At 41.7% G+C, this 22,541-nt stretch overlaps 2 protein-coding genes across 2 annotated transcripts; both read left to right on the forward strand.

The window, feature by feature from the left end:
* Positions 1-238: 238 nt before the first annotated feature.
* Positions 239-4,614, forward strand: LOC119725880 (E3 ubiquitin-protein ligase TRIM71-like). The gene is made up of 2 exons (XM_038197476.1): positions 239-389; positions 2,151-4,614. Exon 2 carries the CDS (start codon positions 2,154-2,156, stop codon positions 4,065-4,067), a length of 1,914 nt encoding a protein of 637 aa, XP_038053404.1. The 5' UTR covers positions 239-389; positions 2,151-2,153; the 3' UTR covers positions 4,068-4,614.
* Positions 4,615-12,450: 7,836 nt separating this feature from the next.
* On the forward strand, positions 12,451-14,843 carry LOC119726088 (tripartite motif-containing protein 3-like). Its single transcript, XM_038197704.1, has one exon. The coding sequence runs from the start codon at positions 12,451-12,453 to the stop codon at positions 14,362-14,364; it is 1,914 nt and encodes a 637-aa protein (XP_038053632.1). The 3' UTR covers positions 14,365-14,843.
* The last annotated feature ends 7,698 nt before the right edge of the window (positions 14,844-22,541 follow it).

A 22,541-nucleotide genomic window follows, 5' to 3' on the forward strand; every position in this document is an offset into this window, starting at 1 on the left:
ACAGTAGGAGGGCGGCATTCGGTTTGGGTAAATTCTTTTGTATTTACCCAAAATAAATAGCGCCCTCCTATTGTGTCAGCCATAATCTCAAACAGGCTAAATAAAAGGCGATCCCTGAGCACAAGTGCACTGCATGATCGAGTTGCCTTTGATTGAACCCTTCGATTTGTGTTGTGCTACGTGAGCAATAACGGGTGTACATGTACAGGTACATGTACATTGCACAGTACATGAACAATCCGTTCGATTCGTCACACGGAAAATCTGTCATCCCACAGCTAGCTACGTCCTTTTATTATTATAGCGTCCATCTGGTAAATGTGACCGTTAAACAATCCTCAAATGTGGTGAAATTGATCTACTGGTACGGTCCTGCAAGCACATCAAAGGTGAGTGCCAGAGATTGTAAAGGAGTACAGTTTAATAATTTGACTTTAGTTGTGTTTTTTTTATTCTGGAAATCAGCCATGTTTTTTAGTTGTTATACACATCACCATAGCCGATGCTGGATAATGCAACAAGTACGAATGCCTTTAACCACGTGGAATTGACGTGGAGTTTAACATGACACACTGTCACGACTGGACACCAATAAGACGAGACAAAACTAATGGATGAACAACTTACATGCTATCTACGAAGATGCCAATATATACTAGGGTTCTCTGCAATAGGCAGTCACCAGCTGGGGGTAAATAAACTGCATTAATTCTCCCAGAATTGAGCATTAAGGGGTTTGAATGAAAGCAATATTGCCTGATATGTGGCAATATGACGTACATGATTGTTTAAAGTTATTTCACTAACTTAAGAACGGTTAGATACGCTCAGTTTGAAAATGAGCAGTATGTTAAAACATGATTTGTGAGTGTTACGATAAAGTAAACATTCATGTAATACGATAACTCATTTTGCAAACATGGTTTTGTTATTGTATACATTTACATTGCAATGGCACAGCCACCGGGCGCCCAGCTGTAGGCCCCGCCATTTCTAGTGGCGGTCCCAGTTTAACACAAGAAAGGAAAACCAGTGGAACACCAGAAATTATCTGAAATAGATAAACACCACACAAATGTACCGCTGGTACTCATTTCAACATTACAACTGGAGCTAATCTATACCAAAACATCGACTTCTGACATACACAGTGTGATCAACAAGAAAGTGACCTGAATAAATGACGGTTTTTTTCTTCTTAAAAAGCAATCAAATTTGATGCACCAATGAAGCATGTCTTCAAAGAGCATGTTCTTCCACTCATCTGAAAAAGAAAACAAATACTGAAAGCGATCCATGCTATCAGAAGATACGCACGTTTTACTAAAATAATCATAATTTTTTTTTCAAATAAATGCCATTGGAAGTGAGAATTACAGATTACAGGCAACCATTCAGATACAAATGAGATTTTAATCATTTGAATCAAGACTGAAATATTATTTTTACTGTCAGATTTTGTGTTTTGAATAGGAGGACCAAGTCAATTTTTTTTTCTAACATATTGATGGCGATATTCGCCTGTTTGCAAGTTTTGGTTCATTTATGGAAGTGCGAAAAATGTCCTTGTTTATTGTCATGGGCGTTGCACGGGGGGGGGGGGCAAGAGGGCGCTTGCCCCCCCCCCCCCGGAAAACGAAAAAAAAAAAAAAACAAGGAAAATGGAAAAAGGAAAAAAAAAGAAAAAGAGTTGCGAAGCCATATTGCTGTTTATTTGATGGGGGTAGGGCAAATGCTCCCCTACCCACGCTCAGAAAAATAATAAATTAAGAATAACATGAAAAAGTTAAAGACTTTTGGGGAAAATTTTGCTTTGCCCTCCCCCACCCGAAAAATTCCTGGCGACGCCTATGTTTATTGTATGCAATGGATATTCATCAGTTCGTAGAATGGTAAATGATCAGTGGTGGACGGCTGAAATGACGTGACATTTTGACAGTTACTATAATCAATAAAATGAAATGGTTCGAGCCACATATATATTTTATTATGGTTATTTTTTAATTCAGTCTCTTTCTTTTTGACTCACCCTGTACAAACTTTTTTCCCCGTTTTATTAGTCTCTCACATGATTCTTTGGAGACCAGTAAAGATAAATATTGTATGGTGACAAGATGACATAGTCATTTGATTTACTCTTTTGGTTTTAGAAAATGGCGGAAGCTGCAGCCAAATCTGTACTGGGTACGATCAGTCGGGGACACCTCGAATGCCCGATTTGTTGCTGTCGTTTCACCGATCCTAAGATCCTAGACTGTCTGCACAGCTTCTGCCTGAACTGCCTGGAAGAGCTCATCCGCATTCAGCACCCCAAGGCAAACGACATTACCTGCCCAGTTTGCAGACGGGGGACTGCGGTACCAGACACCGGATTGCAGGATCTACCCAACTGCTTTTTCCTGAGTTCCCTCGTCGATGAATTCAACAAGCAGGAGTGGTTAATACGAGACGCGCCACCGGATACTCGTACGTGTGCAGAATGCGATGATGGCTTAGAAGCCGTCTCAAGATGCTTAGACTGTGACGGAAACATCTGCCAGAAATGTCTGTATATGCATCGAAAGACAAAATGCAATAGGAGACATCGGATCGTCAACTTTGATCAAACCAAAGTAGAGGTACATCCCGCGGAATCTAGGAAGAAAGATACCCCGCAATGTAACAAGCACTCTAATCAGGAACTCTGCATTTATTGCGAAACTTGCAAGATGTTGGCGTGTGCAAAATGTGCTGCGTTCGATCATCGAACAGCGGAGCATGAATTCCGAGAAGTCGCAGATGCCATACGATCGCTCCGTCAGGATGTCGGCGAGATTCTGCAAAAGTTCGAACAGAGCAGAGAGGAATTCAAAGTCGCCGACGATTTACTGACGCATACCAGGAACAGGTTGAGAAGCATGGTATCTCGGGCTTGTAAAGACATTACCGCCAAAGAGGAAGAAGAGATTGCAAAAATCAGGAATAAATCTCGCCTTCTCAGAGACAAAGTAACACAAATCGGAGAAGAACGACATAGGAAGTTCGGGGAAGTGCTGAAAAGCAACCGTGACAAGATGGAGCAGGCCGAGCAAGTAGTAGCGACCGTCAATGAATTGATGCGGCAAGCTGACGACTTTGAGCTTTTGGACCTCAAACCGAAGGTGATGCATAACCTGGACTTCCAGAAGGAGCTCAAATTGGAGCATGTACAGCATGAGCTCTCATTCATCGGGGTCAAATGGCAAGATGTCGTGTCAGATACAGCCCTCGGGGAAGTACTTCAGGAGGAAAAGTGGCAGTTGAAAAAAGAGTTTGGTAAGTGGGGGCCGGAAGTTGGAGAATTTCAGTGTGCCGCAGGCGTCGCGTGTCGAAGCAATGGTGACATTGCCGTGACAGACATAACCAAACGGCAGTTGATGATTTTTACTTCTGCTGGAGAGTATAAATCTAGTGTTGGTCGGGACAAGTTGAATGACCCCTGGGACGTTGCTGTGACCTCTGACGACTTAGTTCTGGTCACTGATGAAAATCATGTAAATGTGTTTGACTCTAGTCTAAAATTCACGCACCGGTTCGCACCATCACAAAACAAGGAAGACGTTGATACAGAGATTGATCTTACTGGTATCGTTATGGACAAGGAGAATCGGATAGCAGTGGCAGACAGAGGGAGAAGGCTGATATCTCTCCACCATCTGGATGGGTCCTTGATTACAACCATTCCAAATGACATGGTCGGTGGTGGTTTGGCCACAGGGATCAGGGAACGCTTGATCTTCACAAACTACCAGGAGGCCAAGTTGATGTGCACTACCTATACGGGAGATGAGGTGTTCAATATCAGCACTTCACTTGACGATGAACCTGTACGACCCTTGCGCGTGTGCTGCGATGATGCTGGGGAGATCTATGTTTCTGTTCGTCTCGAAAAAGATGAAGGCGGTGAGGTGCACCATTATTCACCCGAAGGGGTATTCATTGGGCGGGTGGCTCGCGGACTTGACTTGCCCAGGGGCTTGGCGTTCACGCAAAGCGGAGACCTCGTCGTGGCTGATAAAAACTCAGTCAAAATTTTACAACGTGTGTGAGCCAGAAGCTGTCTTGTGATTGAACAACTATCTGCCGAAACTATACGCGATATGCTAACATCGGATTGACGCAAACAGTGTGCAATTGACGCTGACAATTTGTGACGACTCAGCATCATGTTCCTTTCTGAATTAAAATGAGAATCTTTCCGACATCGAGACGCAAAAAGGGATGATCGTTGCGTTTGGTTGTGGATTCTAAAATAAAAATCTAACAGTCAAAAGCCAATTTATGAAGGTATATTGCATGTGAGTTTTGTATCATTTTTAGAATACCTCTTTTAAGTCGGATAACCTATATATCTATCATACAAACTTTATTTCATTCAAATCGATGCATGAAGACAAACGCTATGCTTCATCGAACTCAAGGTTTAAAAATCGCCTTGGGCCACTTTCCTTCAAAGTGAGAAAGCGCAGTTAGATAAACACACAAAAGATGTATTTCTTTTGTTCAAGATAGAGTAACGTGTGACTGAATTATTCTACCGGTTTCGTTCTACAAACTTGATCAATAAAAAAGTGGCCCATTCAAGTGGTTTTTCAAGTTCCGTATTGTGGTTGAAGCTGTATCTTTTGAACACAACATCCTAATGAAACCAACTAATAATCTTTTGGAAGGCCAATTATTCTACTCAGCAATACATTATACACTATTTGAATACTACCTCCACTTAAAAAAAACCCACCCAAAACCCGATTCGACTTTCTTTTTTGTGTGGGACAACCTGTACCCCAGTAACACCCCACATTTCCTAAGACTAATAATCATAGATGAGTGTGTTGCTGTTTACTATGCATTATAAATGCATTTAATTTTTTTAAAGGTGTATTTAATTTGGGATAACATATGTCCATTAGAATTCAATGTTTTTAACTTGGTCACAAACATGTTGAAGTCTTTGAACGACATTTGTTTTGGTAAAAGTAAACACTACACTAATACATTCCAGCTGCATGCGCTAAACCGATGAATGCCTATTGTTATGTGGATCTCTTTTGCCGGCCCCGGATTATTCGAATACAGTGACTACTACAATAAAGAAACAAATCTAATATCAAACTCAGTTTAATATCAAACAGAACTTAGAAAAAAAATAAAGACATGGTGCGATGTTGTCCCAAGTCAGGCTGATAGCCACTGAATTTGAACTTATATTTTTATAGCCCGTTCAACTGTAATTAATTCAAAACTATTGATGCGCCGATATAACAAAATAGTTCTCCATATAACATCAAATACTAAATTATGATTGACAAAGAACGCAAGCTGACGCCTCTGCAATGCACAAGGTGTGTTGCAGGGCGACTAACAGCATGAAATATCGAGAGAGAGTAGCTATGGCCAAAAAATAAGTCTCCGGTTTCTGGTATGCGCGCGCGTCGCCGTAGCCATGCGCGTCGGCAAAATGAAACTTTTTTTTTTCAATGAAAGAAGATGTCTAAAAACCGCCAAACTCACTGGTTTGACTGGAATCCTGCTGCTGCACAATTTAAACGTGTTTTTAGATTGGGTTATGGTCGAGAATAAGCTTTATGTGGCCTCTCTGGACTCCCATATATTTGCACTAAGTTTAGTCGGGCACCATTTGCAGTTATCAGCACACATTTGAAGCAATAAAATCAGGTAAAAAAAAAAAAGCCGCGTCGCCGAAACACTTTTTGGGCAATCTCCATACCAGAAACCGGAGACTTTTTTTTTTGGCCTATTGGTGCGTTCGAGCGTGCAATTCCTTTTAACATGAATATACCTCTGAGCGCACGAACAGCAGAGTACGACCCGCGGGTTAGCAAGAGTATGCTTGACCTGATAAACAAAGTCTCCATTGGAATTGACAACTCTGCCCTTACTTCAGGTATTTTCTTTATTTTTCAAAGCTTTCGACACCCTGTATCACAATATCTTGCTTTACAAGTTAAATCATTATGGCATTCGAGGAAAAGTTATGGAGTGTTTCGCCAGCTAGCAGTGTTGTATTAATCTTAGACGTACTCATACTCGTACTCGAGTACTTTTTTTCTGTACTCATACTCGTACTTATGGAAATGTACTCGTGCTCATACTAGTACTCGCAAAAAAATCCCTGTACTCGTACTTGCACTCGTAGTCGTCGCAAAATACTCGTACTCGTTCCAATGTTACCTTTTTACCAATTTTACCCCGGAACCTTTAGAAATCGGCATTCGCAACCACATGGCTGTATAGGCATTGCGTGTTTAGGCAATGGTGGCAATGCCGTAACGGACGCAGTCAAATAGCAGTTGATTATTTTGTATTCCAATGGGAACTATAAGAAGTGTTGGTCGGGAGTTGTTGAATGACCCCTCTAGAGTTTAAGTGACCTCAGATGACCTACTTCTGGTCACTGATGAGAAGCATGTTAAGGTGATTGACTCAAGTCTAGAATTCATTCGCCAGGTGGCACCATCACATAATGAGGAAGGCGATGATACAGAGAGTTGTCTTACCGATATCGCTATGGACAAAGAGAATTGGATAGCAGTGGCAGTTAGAGAGAGAAGGCTGATATCTCTCCACCATCTGAATGGGTCCTTGATTACAACCATTCCGCGATCTTTGGCGGTTTGACAATCGGATCAGGAAACGCTTGATCTTCACGAACTACGCCGAGAGCAAGTTGATGTGCACTACCTATACGGGAGATGAGGTGTTCAATGTCAATACTTCACTTGACGGGGAACAAGTACGACCATCTGCCGTGTGCTGCGATGATGCAGGGGGGATATCTATGTATCCGTTGATCCCGAAGAAGGTGACGACAGGAATTATGGCTACAGAGGCAGCGATCGAAGTGCACCATTATTCACAGGAGGGAGTTTTCATTGGGCGGGTGGCTCACGGACTTTACTTTCCATTTGCCTTGACATTCACATCATGCGGACACCTCGTGGTGGCTGAGTTTGACTCAGTTCATGTCTTCCAGCGGGGGTGAACTAGACGCTCTTATGCCATTTAACAACTATCTATCAAGAATATAAGAAATGATAAGCTATAACATCGGGTTCACGCATTTAGGCATAACTTTGACAATGTGTTAACGATTGCGCCTAATTTTCCTCTTTTAACATGAGAAACTATCTAGCATCGAGACGCACGATGAAACTGCCGTTGCGTTTGGTTGTGGATTGCGTAAATATCTCTTGAAGAACTGCAATCAGTAATACCAAAATTTCCCAAGGAAACAAACATTTTGCTGTTTTGTATGCATTTTATGGCTATACTTGTTAAAACAATATTCATTAAGGTAAACGTCTCATGTTTGCGTGTCTGGGATAACTTCCGAAGCATAGGTCTCACCTCTGTAAATAATTTCAAAGATGCTTTAAAACTCGCTATCAAACCGATCAATATCAAACCGATCAACCACAAGGTTCTGCATAAACAAAGACTTATTCTTGAGCTGAGAAGCAGTACATGCTCACCCGAAGTCAGGCACTCCGGCGTTTGACCGGGGGAGGTGAAAATGAACGACTGTTGACCCTTATTGACTCCACTCAGAAGACCTTAAATACATGTACAATACTTCATAGGAAGATATTATAAAAGGAATCAGGTTTCACTAACGACTAGTTCTATCAAATAGGACAATACACAGTACAACAAGAGATGACGTTATATAGTGCAGGGAGACACTCTTGGACCGTTTCAGTTCCTTGTTTACCTCGATGATGACCCTTCCACTTATTGCATGCAGGCAACGCTTAGGACCTTGTTTAGGATACATGTTTTAGAAAACAACTGCCCGGTTTATAATTAATTGTAGGATTTAGTATTGCCCACGTTGACTGTGCATATCAACGGAAAACATTTATGACTGTTCCAATCGATGAAATGAGAATGATATGACATGACTCATCAATGTCAGGATTGCAGAACTCCCTAATTATTACTGCATTTTGGCTAAAATGTAAAACATCTACGTTGGATTTACATTATTTGACATGTCATTACAGTGCAGTGAATTTGATGCTAATTGTTACCAATGTTCAAGCTACAGTTAAAGTGAAACTCCAAATCCCACGATTATGCAAAAGACATGACAGGGATTCTGTTGATCAAATAAAAAAAAAATGAAAATCGAACGCAATTAATAATGATAACCTCGAAATTTGAACATTTGCGGACATTACCTCAAGCCGCGTGGGGTTTCCCGATTGTCATCACTTTTTGAAGGGGATGGACCGTTGGATCTTCCCCTCCAGGATTTTAAGGTGACAGAAAAGTGAAATTGAGGCTATCATGTTACTTTGCAAGGGTCCAAATGCATGAAATAAGACTGGAAAAAAAAAATAAAGCAGACAGTACGAAACTTTATAACGAACTGTTGTTTATATATAAAGGTAAAGGGCCTATTAAGTGCATTTTTTCATAGGAACCCAGTTTGTGCTACTTGCTAATCCTCTTGAAAGTATGAAAAAACTAAAAACATCCCTTTGTAGTTAATTTTACTGGAAAAGTGCACTCCTTTATACATTCAAAATTCTTCATGTTTTTTAGGACATTTTAGGGCGCTGTTGGCGTGATGTCATTTGAGTAAGACACTATTCATATGATTTGTTCTTCTTTTGAATTGTGAGCCCAAAAATGTTCTCCTTTAAAACTTTTTTTTTTAAAGTTTGCTCATTGGCTTACTGCCATGAACTGACAAGGAATCACTGAAGAAAAAAAAGTTTACGACAGCGAAATATCCGAAAATCTGCCAATTTTTGAGGCACAAACCAATTGCAACATTGAGGTTTCTGCCTGATATGACATCACACTTTTGCTCATGAATATGGAAATTCACATTACCATAAAAACCAAAAAGGCACCAAATACCCTTGAAAATGGCAAAAAAAAAATTGAGAGTTAAAAAGGGACATAAAGGTGCATTTTCATGAATTGCATTGCAACAAATACATTTCATGGGCCCTATAAGGTATGTAAACACACAATTTCGCCTTACATGCACATTTGTAAGTATCGTGAAGAGTGCCCCCATTTTAGATACTGCGGTTCACCATTCACCATCATTCCCACTCGCAAGCAAGGATTGACGCCCGTGTCGATGGGTCAGGTGATATTAATGGATGGTATCTTGACCTAAAAACTGTCAAGCTTTGGAACCAGTCGTTGCGGTTAATTTACAAAAATACTCTGCATTTTCTGAACATTGAAAGAGAGCATGCATGCACGAAGACAAATAGCATAAGTCAGGGTGTTGAGCCGCTGCAGTTTGAGGGTACATTTTCTTCAGCAATTTTATTTAGTCCCATGTGTACCTTCGTTACAAATTTAAACGTTTTCCTTTTTTTCTTGTAACAAAAATATTATTTTTATCCTGGAAATACTGCAACTAACAGTCCCGCTTATGAATACATTTTATTATCGTTTGTTTGCCGTAAGTTAATCTCGGCTACATATGAAAATGATCGCGTGCCAACTGATGCCCTCTCAAAGAATTAGTCCCTCTGTGGCGTAAATTACTCTTTTTTGACCTGTAGCTTCCCAAGAATCAAGCATTTAGTGGCACTGACTGATGTGATGACCCAGCCAATCAAAGCGAATCATTTGTACATATTTTTTTCATAACCAAGTCAACAAGTATGATGAATCGTTGACTAGATTACCACAATGCGGGCCAAAAGATATGAGCCAAAGGTACAAACCCTCTAGGGCCCTACATCTTTAAGTCAGTCGTGTTTATCAAATCAGGCGCTGAGCGGATAAGGGTATAAAAGGCGATCCCTTGGCACGAGTTCACTGTAAGGTCGAGTTGACATGAATCTCTTGTACATGTGCCACCGAAATAGCTTTTGGTTTTCCCCAGCCGTAAGCAATAACAGTACATGCATTAGGCCTGCATTGCACAGTGGGGCCTTCATGCACATACATGCAGAATTCGTTCCATTCGTCCACGTACAATTCCACATGCAGCTACACAGTCATGCAGCAAATGTGACCGTCGAACATGACTCAAAACGTGGTGAAATTGATCTAACGGTACGGTCTCGCAAGCACATCAAAGGTGAGTGCCAAATATTGTTGGGGTATACATTTTTCATATTGAATAATTATACATTATATACAATTTTCAAATTGAATTTCAGCCAACTTTAAATTTATAAATGCATAGCTGAAAGCGTAACAAGATGTATAGTAGAGATGGTCATATAGCCATGTAGCACTGAATGTAGGGTTTTTCTTACAAAACACATGGCCACATAAATAACAAGTAGTGTTGCCCATTCAAACATTAAAGAAAGGTGGGTGATGAAGATGGACAATTTCAGGTTGCTGGAGGAGTTGCGTGTCTTAACAATGGTGAAATAGCCGTTAACAAAAAAGCAGTTGATGTTGTTTAGTTCCACTGGGGAGTATGAAACAATTAATGATTGGCCAGGAGAAGTCAAAAACCCCTGGGGGGGGGGGGGGGGGGGGTAGCTGCGACCTCCGATGACCTACTTTTGGTAACTGATAAAAAATTGGTCGAGGTGTTTGACTCTAGTCTAGAATTCATTCATCAGTTCGCACCATCACAATATGAGGAAGACGTTGATACAGAGAGTTGGCTCTCTGGTATCGCTACAGACCGGGCAAATCGGATTGCAGTGGCAGACAGCGATAGAAATGTGATATCTCTCCACAATCTGGATGGATTGTTGATTACAACCATTCCAAATGACATGATTGATAACTCTTGGGTCATCGGGCTAAGCGAACGCTTAATCCTCGCAAGCTTCTCTTAGAGCAATTAAGTTAATTTGCACTACCTATACGGGAGATGAGGTGCCCACGGGCATGTACTGCGATGAAGCTGGGGACATCTATGTTTCCGTTCATCCCAAAGGTCAAGGCGGTGAAGTGCACCATTATTCACCCGCGGGTATCTTCATTGGGTAGATGGCTCGCGGACTTCTCTTTCCCCATGGCCTGACATTCACGCCAAGCGGAGACCTCGTGGTGGCTGATGTGGTCTCTGTCAAGATCCTTCAGCGGGTGTAAGCGAGAAGCTCTCTTGTGTTTCGTCATCGCCTGTCGAAATTGAACAGCATAAGCTAATACCGGATGGCACATTCAGGCAGTGTTCTATTAACGCTGACAATTTGTGACCATCCAATCAGCCTCGTTTCCTCTCTTTAAATGAAAACACGGAGACGTGCAATATATTAGTTTATCCCCTGGGAAAAAAGGCAATCCAATGTTGTTATTATTATTATTATTGACATCAGGCTGACTTGATCCAGAAAAGAAAATACTTCTCATGACCCTACCTTGTAATAATCGTCCAACACTTTCTTCAGTCCTGTCACATTACCATTAACTTAGATTAACTACAAAATACCCGCTTGCTTGAGCTTTTCTTGCGTCACAAAATTTGAGCAGCTTCATATTGGCCCGGCACGCCCGTAGAACAATTACTAATGTTATTGTGGTTGCTTTCAATCGTGGGCGTCAACCCCCTACTTGTTGAAGGATGGGGGACACGATATCAAATGTCCTCCCAGATTTTTGAACTCGTGTGTCTCATTTACAGGGCCCTATTATGTACTACAATGCGTCTTTTTCTATATTGAAAAACTGAAGATATTGTTTCTCATCAAATTCATTAAATATAATGTGTCCAACCCCCCTCTTAAACCCCAAACAATAGTCTGGTAATAATATCTGGCTGTGCACAAAAGACGGAACAAAGCAAGCTGGTTTACGAGTGTATTTCTTTACGAGTGTATAACTGTTTACTACATTCTGTACTACACTCAAACAAAAAAGTAAGTTTCCCCTTAATATTTTTTTTGTGTAACTCAAAACCTACTTGGCACATCTTGCTCAAATTACGACTGATCAGTACAGAAATTCCTTAAAAATCCAGCCATACTCTTCGTTTGTCCGAAAACCGTGATAATGTGTATAAAATGATGCAATTTATGACAAGTGATATCAAAAAAAGTTGCACTTTTGTGTACACTTGCAAGGTGAGCGTGAACCGCAACATGCACGTATACAAAAGTGCAACTGTTTTCGGTATCATTTGTCATAAATTGCATAAATTCGCCCACATCATTACCGTTTTGGACCAAATAAAGAGTATGGCTGGATTGCTAAGGAATTTCTGTACTGATTAGTCGTTATTTGAGCAAGAGGTGCCAAGTAGTTTTTGAGTTAGGCAAAAAGTATGGGAACGGGGGAAGTTCTTTTTTTGGTTCGTCGGGTTTGAGCAACGCTCCTTGTGAAAGTATGGAACGAGCCCCCTCAATTAGATCCATCTTTAACATTTTCCTATGTACTAATTTTCTTTCATTATCGATGTATCTTCCAAAATGAGTAAAGAATAAATGTCTTCTTGAATCTTGATTTGATTTGCGCTTTTGTTTTTAGATAATGGCGGAAGCTGCAGCCAAATCCGTGTTGGGTACGATCAGTCGGGGACACCTCGAATGCCCAATTTGTTGCTGTCGTTTCACCGATCCCAAGATACTGGACTGTCTGCACAGCTTCTGCCTGAAATGCCTTGACAAGCTCATCAGAGGTCAGCCACCTGGGACAAACGAGATTATTTGCCCAGTTTGCAGACGGGGAACTGCGGTGCCAGACACAGGATTGCAGGGTCTACCCAACTGCTTTTTCCTGAGTTCCCTCGTCGATGAATTCAACAAGCAGGAGCGGTTGCTTGGAGACGCGCCAGCGGATACTCGTACATGTGAGCAATGTGACGATGGTTTAGAAGCCGTCTCGTGGTGCTTAGACTGTGACGGGAACATCTGTCAGAAATGTCTGGATATGCATCGGAAGATGAAATCTACTAAGAAGCATCGGATCGTCAACTTGGATCAAAGCAGGAGACACGAACCTCTGATGGAACTTCGGAAGAAAGATTACCCACAATGTAACAAGCACGCTCACCACGAACTCTGTTTTTACTGCGAGACATGTAAAACTTTGGCGTGTGGGAAATGTGCTGCGTTAGACCATCGGACAGCGGAGCATGAATACAGAGAAGTCGCTGATGCCATGCGATCGTACCGTCAGGATGTCGGAGAGATTTTGCAAAGTTTCGACAAGAGCAGAGAGGAATTCAAAGTCGCCGACAATTCACTGACGCATGCCAGGAACAGGTTGAAAATCAAGGTTGCACGGGCTTGTACAGACATTACCACTAAAGAGGAAGAAGAGATTGCAAAGATCCGAAACAAATCTCGCCATCTGAGAGACAAAGTAACACAAATCGGAAAAGAACGAGATGACAAGTTCGATGAAGTGCAGAAAAGCAACCGTGACAAGATAGAGCGGGCCGAGCAAATCGTAGCGACAGTTAACGACTTGATGCAGCAAGCTGACGACTTTGAGCTTTTAGACCTCAAACCGAAGGTGATGCACAACTTAGAGTTCCAGGATGAACTCGAATTTGAGCAGGCACAGCATGATCTCTCATTCATCGGGGTCAAATGTCAAGATGTCGTTGCAGATACAGACCTCGGTGAAGTACATCAGGAAGAAAATTGGCAGTTGAAAGAAGAGTTTGGCGAGAAGGGCGATGAAGATGGACAATTTCAGTGTGCTGCAGGCGTCGCGTGTTTAAGCAATGGTGATATTGCCGTTACTGACATAATAAAACATCAGTTGATGATGTTTACTTCCACTGGTGAGTATAAAACGATTATTGGACAGGAGAGGTTGAAAAAACCCCAGGGGGTAGCTGCGGCCTCAGATGACCTACTTTTGGTAACTGATGATGAAATCCATGTCAAGGTGTTTGACTCTAGTCTAGAATTCATTCGCCAGTTCGCACCATCACAAAATGAGGAAGACGATGATACAGATAGTTGGCTCACTGGTATCGCTGGGGACCAGGGAAATCGAATTGCAGTGGCAGACAGCGGAAGAAAGGTGATATCCCTCCACAATTTTAATGGGTCGTTGATTACAACCATGCCATATGACGTGTATGATTCATTTGGGGTCATCGCGCTCAACGAACGCGTGATCTTCGCAAACTTCTTTGAGAGCAAGTTGATTTGTACTACCTATACAGGAGATGAGGTGTTCAATGTCAACACTTTATTGGACGGGGAGCCTGTAGGGCCCTGGGGCGTGTGCTGCGATGATGCTGGAGACATCTATGTTTCCGTTGGTCTCCAAGGTGGGGGCGGTGAGGTGCACCATTATTCACCCGCGGGAGTCTTCATTGGGCGGGTGGTTTGCGGACTTCACTCTCCCTGCGGTCTGACTTTCACGCCAAGCGGAGACCTGGTGGTGGCTGATGAGGTCTCTGTCAAGATCCTCCAGCGGGTGTGAGCGAGCAAGCTCTCTTGTGATTTATTTCCTGCCGAAATTGAACAGCATATAAAGCTAATACCGGATTGACGCATTTGGACTGTGTGCTTTTAACGCTGACAATGTGTGACCATTCAGCCTCTTTTTCCTCCCTATAACATGATAACATTTCTGGCATGGAGACGCAACGGGACCATCGTTGTCTTGGGTAGCGGATTCCGTAATACCGCAGTAATACCTTAAATGAGGCTAAGAACAACAATCAAATATGAGTGTGTTGTTGTTTGCTATGCATTGTACATGTATAACTTCATGACTTTTACTTAATATTATTTTAACTTTCCTTTTTTTTCTGTACGGGTGATTATTTTATTGGGTTAGTTTTCATTACCATTTAAAATCTTTCAACGTTATTGTTGTCGTTGAACATGATTTCACCGATTATATTGCATTTTATGACCCCACCTTGTAATAATCGTCCACCACTCTTCAGTTGTGTCACATTTAATATCATGATGTTATTGTTCCAATAATTTTGCACTTAGTGTTATCATGGTAAATGTGCCAGTAAGTAAATTTGCGAATTTAAAGTTCATAAGTCTTGAGGTTTGGCAAGGGTACCTGATGAAGTCTGGGGAAAGATAAATGCGCGCAGATTTAAAATATGATGGTAGCCATTTTGGAACTTCCATAATGTCTTCATAATTATCCAGTCATTTATCTGCTTTAAGTAAAGGATATGTAAGTAAGGATATAGAAACCTCCAAATATGCTTTTTGAAAATTTACCCCAAAAATATTTTTAAAATAGGCGCATAAATGTATCACACGGCTGCTATTTTCGATTTATGCAAAATAAATACGGTAACCCTTCCAAAACATTGTTTAGGTGTCACCCTTTCTAAGTATGCCTTGTATTCTCCATAAAATCTTTAGGCCAAATTTTGTGCTTTGGACCAGTCGGAACGATTCCACCAAAAGCCACCTAACTACTGGGGCCTTTGAATTCAAGAAACAGAACAGCAGCCAGAATCAATCTAGCGATACTTGTTAACAGTTGAGGATCCCCTTCTCAATTCGATAGCTATGTCTTGACTGCAGGTGATTGTTATGCAAGTTATATCTACCATATACCTCTTTTGTCTGTTGATGGAATTTGAAACGTCACGGTGTTTACACATTATACAAATGTTTGGCAGAGGAGGTAAAATAGCTTCAAGCAAAAGGGGGATTTTGTGGAGCCTGCACTTGAGGGTTTCTAGAAATGAACGGTCCCACTCTAAACCGGTCTTTGAAGTGGAACGTGTATTCCTGATAAATTTGGGATGACATTGGACCCAAAAGTTGATGTTATGTGCAATATGGTGGAGGCGTAATTTGTTTAAAATTGCGATGTGTTTCCGTACCGCCTTAATGGATGAGCATCTTTGGATGGAAACATTACCCAAACGTCGCACGATAATCTTTCATTAGACGACCATTTACGTCGTGCTATACCTGACTCGATTATTCAAACACCAACTGCACACATTCGCCACGCTACCCGACGAATTTGTAAAGATTGCAGCACTAATTGCCTGTATGTTTCCTTTCATTTAACTTACCAAAAAAATAACCTTTGATGCATATTGTTGTCCATAATGAAACAATAATATTGTCCTGCATTTTATAGGATGATTCATCAAAGACCTCTGGGCAACAGGTACTTTCCCGCACTACGCAAGACCCTATTCATAGCAATACAACAAAAAGCCACGTGCCAGACAGTGTCCAAACAGTTGCCAGACAGTGCGCTGGAAGATAATTGACTGGCGGCTGTGGTATGCAGATATGAAGGGAGATAGCTGTGTCAAGTTACAGGTCTTTGTTGATGTTTCAATGAGACTTGGCAGGAGGCCTGGTCGAAAGTTTGTTGACACGGCCTGGGTGTAGCCCTGGCTGCAAAGTTCATTGAACCACCTGATTTGGCAAGGGTTGAATGAGGATTAGATAGGAGGTGAACGTGGGCCTTAACAATTTTTTATTAAAAAAAATGTTTTTTTTATGCCCCAGGGGCATCAGGTCACTCCGCCCAGGCTTAACCAAATCAGCAATATAATGATTCGATGACTACAACACTAAAACGTAGGCCAAATTTGGAAAAAAAGTTGAGGAATGGTTAACGTCAATTTGTACAGTCAATATGGTTGTTTAAAAATGTTCTTTTATGTTTGGTTATTAAAAAAAAATATCCTCCAAGTTGACACTATGGCAACCAACTCATGGTCATCTGAAACTAGGGAGGCTGGCCACGACATTCATTGATCTTCTTCAAAGAGATACTGGGCTGAAATCACCATCGGAGATGCGTACATTAATGCTGAAAAAAGACATCTGGAGAGACTTCGCTTCCTTCGTTCGATCGGAAGATCGACCAAAGTAGGTCACGTATGTTCATCCCTCTCACTTAGTTTGTGCGCATGCGCAAAAATCTCGGCTAATGACAGTGACTGTCGAAATTGCAGCGTCGCGGCCGAGGAAAGACACCAATTTTTATCTGAAACATCCTGTTCGTTTTGCTAGATAGGGTGAAACACATGCCATCGGATGAAATTAAATGAGTTTTTAAATTTTATTCACCATACTTTTGTTTTAAAAGCCGACATTTAAAAAAAAATGTCGTTTTAGATCGTTGTTTGATTTCCATTTCCATGCAATCTTCAGCAAAAAGGGCGAACTTAAGTTGGGATTTCTTTTTAATGTTCTCCAGTTTCCCCAAACATGCCACTTATCACAGCATTTGAATGAGGTATTAAGAAATATTATTACAGGATTGACGAGTTATTGCAAATAGGTTAGCTTTCCTTAGGTGGGTTTTATTTTTTGTTTCCAACCGTACGTTTACATGTACGAACCGCGCGTCGTCAAAAACGATGTCACCGTGCACGGACGGCCAATGTTGGGCTGTCCATTGGAGCACTGGCACAGCTTGCGCCATGCGGAAAATCACGCTGTGCTATATGGGTCAGCGGAAAAAAACCCGAACAAATAAAACGTTGACGGATATGTCCTTTCTTCGATGACGAAGAAAACATACAGAATGTCCTCATGAATATTGATATCGATGATGGACCCTTCAAAATGGAGGAGTTTAGGAATGCGCAGACGTCTCTCAAGCAAGGGAAGAGTGCGGGTCCAGATGGCATCCCTCCAAAGATGCTTAAAAGCGAGCTTGATGACTCAAGTTTTACATACGGCGTAAATGATAAATGACAAACCTGCCCAATGGTCCTCATCAAACATCATCCTCATACCCAAAACCGGTACCCCGAGGAAGACTGACAACTACCGTGGGATCAGCCTAACATGTGTCCAAGCCAATATCTACTACCGCCTGCATTTCAACTGTATCAGGACGGCCATAATCCCCAAGCAGAGATTTAACCAGAACGGCTTCAGGGAGAAGAGGATTACAGTCTCGCAAATCCTGGCCCTCCGAAGAATCATTGAAGAAGTTGAGAAGAGCAATCTGCCAGATGTTCTGACTTTCATCGACTCTATTCAGATGTACTGAATTCCACCAGCGAACTCGAGGCAAAATGATCAGGATCTTGAAGTCCCTCCCTCGACTTCTTATGGTCATTGAGGTTACTAACACCGACATCACTGCCAAAGTTGTCACCCCCGATGGAGACAGAAACGTGTTGATCATTTTCCCTGGAGTCCTTCAAGGTGACACGCTTTTGACGCAAGTTCCTGTTCACCATAGTCCTCGACTACGTCCTCAGACAAGCACTCAAGGATGACAAGGATCTGGGCTTCACCATCACACCAAAGAAGTCCGGAAGAATCGGTCCAGTCATCCTGTCTGATCTCGATGTGGCGGATGACATAGCAGACCAGAGAGGCCCAGGAGCTGCCCAACAGAGTGGAGTCGGAGTGTGAGAAAGTGAGGTTGCATCTCAACGCCAAGGAAACGGAGTATATGGTGTTGCAAAATTGGCGATCATGGTACTCTGAGGACCGACGGCGGTGTGTCTCGGCGCCAGAATGCAGAGAACTGAGAAGGACATCAGGGTATAGAAGGCTCTGGTACGGAAAGCTCTTCATGCGATGAAGCCAATGTGAAGGTCAAGCCTGTCAAAGAAGCTCAATTTGAGATACTTCCAAGCGGCAATCGAGACGATTCTTCTCTACGGCATCGAGACGTGGACCGGATGCTCAGGATGGCACAGTGTGTCAGCTGAAAGGCCCATATGACGCACGGCAACCTGCCAAAGGTCTCGAAGAAGTTCAAGTCGAACTTTTGAGCCTTGCTGGGCACCGCTAGAGACACCCAGAGCTGCCAACAAGTCGAGTGAACCTCTGGGAACCTAAGTACGTGAAACCAAGCAGAGGGAAGGAAATTAAGATCATGGTGAAGTCGATGAAGGATGATGCAGGGGTTGTGCCGACGGATGAACTTGCTAGGACAGTCGTGATGTGTGGCGTGTGCGTCATTGCGCTCGTCTCAAGCAGCAACTTGGGTCGACGAAGTGAGTGAGTGAGTGAGTAATAATCTATGGATGCGTTCGGATCGACCTGGGTAAAGGCGGTCGGGTTAGAAACGACAGCCGGGCTAATTGAACGCTAAACCGCTGGCCATCACTATCCTAACGTGACACCCGTAGCCGTGGCCGTAGCCACTGACAAAACGCCCATTTCGTATTGGATCTCAGTTTAAGATTTACTGCTTTTCAGTCAATTGCAAGACTCAAACAAGTTGGGCTGGAACTATATAATGTCTTAAGTCGCAATGAACTCAATAAATTATTACCTTTAGACTTTAAATACAGTTAATTGTTTAAGTCCACTTGAGATTTCCGGCCGCCATATTTGTCCATACTAGGAATGAACAACGCATGCGCGAGACGTGTTTCCACCTCTGACTCTGCTCCACTACATGGCCTGTGGTGTGGCTGACCCGGGTAAGTCACGAAAATGACGTCAGAGCTATTTGAACGGCGCGGGGCTAACCCGTGTAGACGCAGTTGAGCTGAACAATGTTTAACGAACCCTGCATTTATGACATAATTATTTTCTATCGTCAATTCCTCCTTTATAGGATCATTCATCAAAGAACTCACGGAGTCATTTAATTACCTGGCTAAAGTCTTTCAATCTTTCATGATTGTTTTCAGTTGGACGCTTCAGTGCTCCGTGTTTGATTGACGCTTTGGGGAAAAAAACAAAAAAACTGGCTTCATGTGAAACTCGTAGGTTTTGCTTTTCTTTCAATCTGTCAAGGTCATACATAGCTTATGTTCTTAACTGATGTTTTGTGAAGGATGCCATGTATATTATTGTGGGAATCGGAGAAAATAGTTCAGGAGCTCCTTACCTTTTTTGGTCGAATTTGCACTCCATACATTTTGGTTGGACAAATGTATACAATTGTATACAATAGGACCGTGAGAAGACGTGTGCCAGAGTTAGCTCTTGGACTACACAAAAAGCACACACGTATGCATGGAGGCTGACAGACTAGGCTTTCTGTTTTACAAGCTTCTGGAAGACAGCTATATCTGTATCCTTTATTTAAGAACCTGATACTTTTGTGGGTGCCTTTGTGTAACTAATTATTTAAAATGTAACTCTTAGATCGGAGAATGTTTTAGAAAATTGCGTGTAATGGTGGTCTCAATACTCATTGGAAATTTCCAGGGTCTTAGCTGAGTCTTACTCTTCTGGAGGTATTACTGATCTTATACCGGTAAAGACCCTCCAGTCTTACAAGATGTCACCTTTCATCTGGATTTGCACCTTCTTGTCTTCCGGGAAACAATAAAGTTCGGAGATCGAAAGAGAATGGATGTTTGAGTTTGTCATGTGACATGACAATTATGGTGGATCCTGCTGACGAGGCGACCCATGATTAGTGGCTTCACCGCTACATAATAAAACAAATACGTTAAATGTGCACCACTATTTTTTTTCGTAGAAAATCCAAAAATATTAAAGCAACCGTTGTATTGATCTATTTCTCCCGGTTTGGTTAAGGCATCAGTTCCTTGCTTTATGGTGAAGGAGATAATTGTGCAGGTATCCATGGCCGGCTGGCACATACAGTGCGAGAGATTAAGTTTCTATACAATAGTCATCACCACGAGAGGGCGCAGTACCAAACATTTATACAACCCGCCTGTTGTCAACTTGGGGCTTCATTCAATAACGCTTACAGTTGAATGCCTTATTAAACTTTGTTCCCAAGTGTTTTCCGTATTTGGCACAGATCCACAAGTACATTTATTCCGAGTGTGTCTTATCAAGATAAGCTCTGCAGCTAATGGTCTGTCAACAAGCACTCAGGTTGCCAAGATGTTACTGTATCGTTGCATGTCGAGAGTGACTTTTGTACCCACTCACGGCTTGCACTATATTCACAGTTCTCTAAAGGTTACATTGTGATACAGATCTGGTTTGAGTTGTTATTCAAATTAGCAATAAATTATGATAATTCGATGACTACAACACTTAAACCCAATCCAAATCCCTACCAACTGATACAAAGACCATTTCAGAGTAACACCAATTGTAAGTCGTGTTACCATACCAGGTGTGAAGCCGCAGTAGTACGGTGGCCCTAGAACGACATTTTAACATTGACCTTTTTAATGTGAACCTTGTAACCTCTTAATATTGACGTTGTACCTTCGCAATATGCACGTTGCACGTAGCTTAATATCGCATTGTGGAAGTTCTTCCTTCTTAAATGTGAATGTTTCAACTTGTTAATGTTCACGTTCGATCTTGTCAATGTACACAATTGATCATGCTTGATGTCAACGTTGCACCTTGCTTCTTCGCAATATGAACCATGTACCTTCGCATTGTGAACGTTTGACCTTGCATTTTGTTAATATCATTGTTGAACCGTCCTCCTTCGCAATGTGAATCATGCATTCTAAAAAGTACGAAGTCCTTGCCAAGCCCTATAGTTAGACAACCAGTTATGATGGAGTTTCAATCTGACGATCATACTCTTATACTAATTAAATACGCGGATCTCGACGGAAATCTCTCGTAACTATGATTAAAAACACACAAAAAAAATCTGAATAGGGCTTGAAGGATGTAAAGTATTATGATAAAAGCCTTCTTAACGTTATCACAGAACACTGTTTTGCATTATTGTAATTGACGGAGAGTATACCGTCAAGAAATTAATTAGGCTCATGAATTGAACACATCTTTTCTAGTGAAACAGCGCTCATTAGCCTGAACATGATTTTTAAAAGATATGTGAAATAAATCAGAGAGCCTTGATTCATGCTAAAAATCACTACAAGGTAGACCCAGGTTAAGTGACATTAAATAGCTGTCAGATTGAAACTCCATCATAACTGGTTGTTTAACTATAGGGCTTGACAAGGACTTCGTACTTTTTAGAATGCATGATTCACATTGCGAAGGAGGACGGTTCAACAATGATATTAACAAGATGCAAGGTCAAACGTTCACAATGCGAAGGAACATGGTTCATATTGCGAAGAAGCAAGGTGCAACGTTAACATCAAGCATGATCAATGGTGTACATTGACAAGATCGAACGTGAACATTAACAAGTTGAAACATTTACATTAAGAAGGAAGAACTTCCACAATGCGATATTAAGCTACGTGCAACGTGCATATTGCGAAGGTACAACGTCAATATTAAGAAGTTACAAGGTTCATATTAAAAAGGTCAATATGAAAATGTCGTTCCAGGGCCACCGTACGGTAGAGAACAAAATGTGACCCTAGGCACGAGTTCAATGCATGATCGAGCTGACTTTGAACCTCTCGATTTGTATTGTGCCACTAAAATAGCATTTGGTTTGTAACCAACAGTGAGCAATAACAGTTGTATACACTGCACAGTACACGGAGAACCCGTTCCATTGGTCATAGTAGGAAGTCTGTCTAACAAACGGCTACATCTTGGTTATGCCTTTCTAGTAATTGAGACCGTCAAATGATCTTCAAACGTGTTGAAATTGATCTACCGGTACGGTCTCACAAGCACATCAAAGGTAAGTGTCAAAAATTGTATAGGAGTTTACATTTTCAATTCACTTCAGTGATGTGTTTCATTAAGAATTTCAGCCAAGTTTTAATTTATAAATGCATATACTAGCTAAAACCCATGTACCGTTGAAAGTAGGGTTCTACCAACTAGACAGATTGCCGCATAAAGATA

This window comes from Patiria miniata, unplaced genomic scaffold (assembly GCF_015706575.1).
Source record: "Patiria miniata isolate m_02_andy unplaced genomic scaffold, ASM1570657v1 HiC_scaffold_19, whole genome shotgun sequence".
Taxonomy (NCBI): Eukaryota; Metazoa; Echinodermata; class Asteroidea; order Valvatida; family Asterinidae; genus Patiria; species Patiria miniata.

Bases quoted from the DNA above. Each gene is read 5' to 3' on its own strand.
- LOC119726088 (XM_038197704.1), top strand. From the start codon at position 12,451: ATGGCGGAAGCTGCAGCCAAATCCGTGTTGGGTACGATCAGTCGGGGA.
- LOC119725880 (XM_038197476.1), top strand. From the start codon at position 2,154: ATGGCGGAAGCTGCAGCCAAATCTGTACTGGGTACGATCAGTCGGGGA.